This window comes from Salmo salar, unplaced genomic scaffold (genome assembly GCF_905237065.1).
Source record: "Salmo salar unplaced genomic scaffold, Ssal_v3.1, whole genome shotgun sequence".
Lineage (NCBI taxonomy): Eukaryota > Metazoa > Chordata > Actinopteri > Salmoniformes > Salmonidae > Salmo > Salmo salar.
The window spans coordinates 65,595-72,500 of record NW_025547123.1 but is presented as its reverse complement, the minus strand read 5'-3'; the positions used below and the strand labels follow the sequence as shown (position 1 = coordinate 72,500).

The 6,906-nt window shown below is 41.6% G+C and overlaps 1 protein-coding gene across 1 annotated transcript in view; it reads left to right on the top strand.

Moving 5' to 3' along the window:
• The window catches only part of LOC106591821 (heterogeneous nuclear ribonucleoprotein U-like protein 1), a gene marked incomplete at its 5' end in the record, with an annotated part of 12,125 nt that extends 6,264 nt beyond the window's left edge, over positions 1 to 5,861 (top strand). The window contains 2 exon segments of the mRNA XM_045711122.1: positions 3,772 to 3,942; positions 5,458 to 5,861. Of these exon segments, the coding sequence (XP_045567078.1) occupies positions 3,772 to 3,942; positions 5,458 to 5,730 (444 nt within the window).
• Positions 5,862 to 6,906: the final 1,045 nt, after the last annotated feature.

The window sequence follows — 6,906 nt, the reverse complement described above, 5'->3', positions numbered from 1 at the left end:
GCTGTTTGTATTTGAGCGTATGTGATTGGTCGTTCATTCAACTACGCTCATCGCGACTTCTCGATGCAGTATGTGAGTTGACGCCTCCACACAGCGGGCAGTCCACAGGAAAAGAAGAGCCCATCAATATATTCGCTGAGCTTATTAAGGGAAAGGGATTTACAAACGTAAACCTTCAATAGGGAACATACAGCGAGGGGGAAAAAAGTATTTGATCCCCTGCTGATTTTGTACGTTTGCCCACTGACGAAGAAATGATCAGTCTATAATTTTAATGGTAGGTTTATTTGAACAGTGAGAGACAGAATAACAACAAAAAAATCCTGAATACTGTATTAATAAACTACCCCAGGACCCTACTGTATTAATAAACTACCCCAGGACCCTACTGTATTAATAAACTACCCCAGGACCCTACTGTATTAATAAACTACCCCAGGACCCTACTGTATTAATAAACTACCCCAGGACCCTGCTGTATTAATAAACTACCCCAGGACCCTGCTGTATTAATAAACTACCCCAGCCCTGCTGTATTAATAAACTACCCCAGGACTCTACTGTATTAATAAACTACCCCAGGACCCTACTGTATTAATAAACTACCCCAGGACCCTACTGTATTAATAAACTACCCCAGGACCCTACTGTATTAATAAACTACCCCAGGACCCCTACTGTATTAATAAACTACCCCAGGACCCTACTGTATTAATAAACTACCCCAGGACCCTACTGTATTAATAAACTACCCCAGGACCCTACTGTATTAATAAACTACCCCAGGACCCTACTGTATTAATAAACTACCCCAGGACCCTACTGTATTAATAAACTACCCCAGGACCCTACTGTATTAATAAACTACCCCAGGACCCTACTGTATTAATAAACTACCCCAGGACCCTACTGTATTAATAAACTACCCCAGGACCCTACTGTATTAATAAACTACCCCAGGACCCTACTGTATTAATAAACTACCCCAGGACCCTACTGTATTAATAAACTACCCCAGGACCCTACTGTATTAATAAACTACCCCAGCCCTGCTGTATTAATAAACTACCCCAGGACCTTACTGTATTAATAAACTACCCCAGGACCCTACTGTATTAATAAACTACCCCAGCCCTGCTGTATTAATAAACTACCCCAGGACCCTGCTGTATTAATAAACTACCCCAGGACCCTACTGTATTAATAAACTACCCCAGGACCCTACTGTATTAATAAACTACCCCAGGACCCTACTGTATTAATAAACTACCCCAGGACCCTACTGTATTAATAAACTACCCCAGGACCCTACTGTATTAATAAACTACCCCAGGACCCTACTGTATTAATAAACTACCCCAGGACCCTACTGTATTAATAAACTACCCCAGGCCCCTACTGTATTAATAAACTACCCCAGGCCCCTACTGTATTAATAAACTACCCCAGGCCCCTACTGTATTAATAAACTACCCCAGGACCCTACTGTATTAATAAACTACCCCAGGACCCTGCTGTATTAATAAACTACCCCAGGACCCTGCTGTATTAATAAACTACCCCAGCCCTGCTGTATTAATAAACTACCCCAGCCCTGCTGTATTAATAAACTACCCCAGGACCCTACTGTATTAATAAACTACCCCAGGACCCTACTGTATTAATAAACTACCCCAGGACCCTACTGTATTAATAAACTACCCCAGGACTCTACTGTATTAATAAACTACCCCAGGACCCTACTGTATTAATAAACTACCCCAGCCCTGCTGTATTAATAAACTACCCCAGCCCTGCTGTATTAATAAACTACCCCAGGACCCTACTGTATTAATAAACTACACCAGGACCGTACTGTATTAATAAACTACCCCAGGACCCTGCTGTATTAATAAACTACCCCAGGACCCTACTGTATTAATAAACTACCCCAGGACCCTACTGTATTAATAAACTACCCCAGGACTCTACTGTATTAATAAACTACCCCAGGACTCTACTGTATTAATAAACTACCCCAGGACCCTACTGTATTAATAAACTACCCCAGGACCCTGCTGTATTAATAAACTACCCCAGCCCTGCTGTATTAATAAACTACCCCAGCCCTACTGTATTAATAAACTACCCCACTGTATTAATAAACTACCCCAGGACCCTACTGTATTAATAAACTACCCCAGGACCCTACTGTATTAATAAACTACCCCAGGACTCTACTGTATTAATAAACTACCCCAGGACTCTACTGTATTAATAAACTACCCCAGGACCCTACTGTATTAATAAACTACACCAGGACCCTACTGTATTAATAAACTACCCCAGGACCCTGCTGTATTAATAAACTACCCCAGGACCCTACTGTATTAATAAACTACCCCAGGACCCTACTGTATTAATAAACTACCCCAGGACCCTACTGTATTAATAAACTACCCCAGGACCCTACTGTATTAATAAACTACCCCAGGACCCTACTGTATTAATAAACTACCCCAGGACCCTACTGTATTAATAAACCACCCCAGGACCCTACTGTATTAATAAACTACCCCAGGACCCTACTGTATTAATAAACTACCCCATGACCCTACTGTATTAATAAACTACCCCAGGACCCTACTGTATTAATAAACTACCCCAGGACCCTACTGTATTAATAAACTACCCCAGGACCCTACTGTATTAATAAACTACCCCAGGACTCTACTGTATTAATAAACTACCCCAGGACTCTACTGTATTAATAAACTACCCCAGGACCCTACTGTATTAATAAACTACCCCAGGACCCTACTGTATTAATAAACTACCCCAGCCCTGCTGTATTAATAAACTACCCCAGCCCTGCTGTATTAATAAACTACCCCAGGACCCTACTGTATTAATAAACTACCCCAGGACCCTACTGTATTAATAAACTACCCCAGGACCCTACTGTATTAATAAACTACCCCAGGACTCTACTGTATTAATAAACTACCCCAGGACTCTACTGTATTAATAAACTACCCCAGGACCCTACTGTATTAATAAACTACCCCAGGACCCTACTGTATTAATAAACTACCCCAGGACCCTACTGTATTAATAAACTACCCCAGGACCCTACTGTATTAATAAACTACCCCAGGACCCTACTGTATTAATAAACTACCCCAGGACCCTACTGTATTAATAAACTACCCCAGGACCTACTGTATTAATAAACTACCCCAGGACCCTACTGTATTAATAAACTACCCCAGGACCCTACTGTATTAATAAACTACCCCAGGACCCTACTGTATTAATAAACTACCCCAGGACCCTACTGTATTAATAAACTACCCCAGGACCCTACTGTATTAATAAACTACCCCAGGACCTTACTGTATTAATAAACTACCCCAGGACCCTACTGTATTAATAAACTACCCCAGGACTCTACTGTATTAATAAACTACCCCAGGACCCTACTGTATTAATAAACTACCCCAGGACTCTACTGTATTAATAAACTACCCCAGGACCCTACTGTATTAATAAACTACCCCAGGACCCTACTGTATTAATAAACTACCCCAGGACTCTACTGTATTAATAAACTACCCCAGGACTCTACTGTATTAATAAACTACCCCAGGACCCTACTGTATTAATAAACTACCCCATGGCCCAGGCCAGTATATTCTGGTTAACGTTGGACCCTGTGAATACTTTAAAAGTAGTAATGGAGTCTGTTTTCATTATCCGACGTGCTTTTTTCTCTCTCTCTCTCTCCTCCAGAGTTACACCCCCAGCAGCTATAATCAAGGCAACTACCAACAGGGTTACAACTACGGCAGCTACAGTCAGTACCCAGGCTACAGGCAAACTCAGAGTTACAGCGAGTCTACGCCAGCTGCCGCAGGACAGACCTACAGCCAACAGCAGAACTACAACCAGCAGTACCAGCAGGTAGTTACCATAGCAACCAGCGGGTAGTTACCATAGCAACCAGCGGGTCGTTACCATAGCAACCAGCTGTACCAGCGGGTAGTTACCATAGCAACCAGCGGGTAGTTACCATAGCACCCAGCGGTTCCGGCGGGAAGTTACCATAGCAACCAGCGGTACCCTCGGGTAGTTACCATAGCAACCAGCGGTACCCTCGGGTAGTTACCATAGTAACCGGCGGTACCAGCGGGTAGTTACCATAGTAGCAGCAACGGTAGTATGCCGGGGTTCAGGTGAACTCGGGTAACCCTGCTACAGCTAACCTCCTGTATCAGCCTGAAGTTACTGGATAGAGCTATTTCATCACTGAGAGATAGAGGTGTTTAATCACTGCGAGATAGAGGTATTTCATCACTGAGAGATAGAGGTATTTAGAGATAGGGCTATTTCATCACTGAGAGATAGGGGTATTTAATCACTGAGAGATAGAGGTATTTCATCACTGAGAGATAGAGGTATTTCATCACTGAGAGATAAAGGTATTTAATCACTGAGAGATAGAGGTATTTCATCACTGAGAGATAAAGGTATTTAATCACTGAGAGAGAGGTATTTCATCACTGAGAGATAGAGGGTATTTAATCACTGAGAGATAGAGGTATTTAATCACTGAGCGATAGAGGTATTTAATCACTGAGAGATAGAGGTATTTAATCACTGAGAGATAGAGGTATTTCATCACTGAGAGATAGAGGTATTTCATCACTGAGAGATAGAGGTATTTCATCACTGAGAGATAGAGGTATTTCATCACTGAGAGATAGAGGTATTTAGAGATAGGGGTATTTCATCACTGAGAGATAGAGGTGTTTAATCACTGAGAGATAGAGGTATTTCATCACTGAGAGATAGAGGTATTTAGAGATAGGGGTATTTCATCACTGAGAGATAGAGCTATTTAGAGATAGGGGTATTTCATCACTGAGAGATAGAGGTATTTCATCACTGAGAGATAGAGGTATTTCATCACTGAGAGATAATGGTATTTAATCACTGAGAGATAATGGTATTTAATCACTGAGAGATAGGGGTATTTCATCACTGAGAGATAGAGGTATTTCATCACTGAGAGATAGAGGTATTTAATCACTGAGAGATAGAGGTATTTAATCACTGAGAGATAATGGTATTTCATCACTGAGAGATAGAGGTATTTAATCACTGAGAGAAGGGGTATTTAATCACTGAGAGATAGAGGTATTTCATCACTGAGAGATAGAGGTATTTCATCACTGAGAGATAGAGGTATTTCATCACTGAGAGATAGAGGGTATTTAATCACTGAGAGATAGGGGTATTTAATCACTGAGAGATAGAGGTATTTCATCACTGAGAGATAGAGGGTATTTAATCACTGAGAGATAGGGGTATTTAATCACTGAGAGATAGAGGTATTTAATCACTGAGAGATAGAGGTATTTAATCACTGTATTGCCTCTCTCTCTCTCTCTCTCTCTCTCTCTCTCTCTCTCTCAGTATGCCCAGCAGTGGCAGCAGTACTACCAGAACCAGTCTCAGTGGAACCAGTACTACGGCCAGTATGGGGAACTATGCGCCCAGGGGCAGGGGTCAACAAGGTCAAGGTTCACAGGGGCAGGGAGGTCAGGGGGCGTCAGGTTCCTCCCAGTAACCTCTGACCTCTACATCAGGGGGGTCAACGAAAGGCGGTTTATGGCCCACAATAAAATGAATTGTTCCCACCCCAAAAAAAATGTGTTATTTTTTTTGTTGTTGGTCCAAACAGACTAATATCACCAGGAATTGTACTAAAAATGAGTTTAATTTAGGAAATGTGTTCACCGAGTATTCCCACAGATGAGAAAAGAGATGTGATCATGGTTTGACGTGATTTTTATTGTCCAATACAATCTCATTTTCGGTCTTAGTTGTGGTTAATATGCGGTGTACTAGTTGTTACCAATATGTTCTGATCACCCGAACATTTACACCGACAAAACAAACCCCCCCGTTACCGCGGCTGAATCTAGTTACCTACCCCTGCTCTACAGGTCTACTGATCTGCTATCTACTGTCTATCTACATGCCCACACACACACACACACACACACAAGCTTACAGACGTCACACACACTTCAATGTTCACTCAGCTTACTGCTAGCCAGTATTAACCCTGTGTGAGAGTAGATCAGACATGTAGAGTAGATCAGACATGTAGAGTAGATCAGACATGAAGAGTAGATCAGACATGAAGAGTAGATCAGACATGAAGAGTAGATCAGACATGAAGAGTAGATCAGACATGTAGAGTAGATCAGACATGAAGAGTAGATCAGACATGTAGATCAGACATGAAGAGTAGATCAGACATGAAGAGTAGATCAGACATGTAGAGTAGATCAGACATGTAGAGTAGATCAGACATGAAATAGATCAGACATGAAGAGTAGATCAGACATGAAGAGTAGATCAGACATGTAGAGTAGATCAGACATGAAGAGTAGATCAGACATGAAGAGTAGATCAGACATGTAGAGTAGATCAGACATGAAGAGTAGATCAGACATGAAGAGTAGATCAGACATGAAGAGTAGATCAGACATGTAGAGTAGATCAGACATGAAGAGTAGATCAGACATGTAGAGTAGATCAGACATGAAGAGTAGATCAGACATGTAGAGTAGATCAGACATGAAGAGTAGATCAGACATGTAGAGTAGATCAGACATGAAGAGTAGATCAGACATGTAGAGTAGATCAGACATGTAGATCAGACATGAAGAGTAGATCAGACATGTAGAGTAGATCAGACATGAAGAGTAGATCAGACATGTAGATCAGACTGGTAGATCAGACATGAAGATGTAGATCAGACATGAAGAGTAGATCAGACATGAAGAGTAGATCAGACATGAAGAGTAGATCAGACATGTAGAGTAGATCAGACATGAAGAGTAGATCAGACAT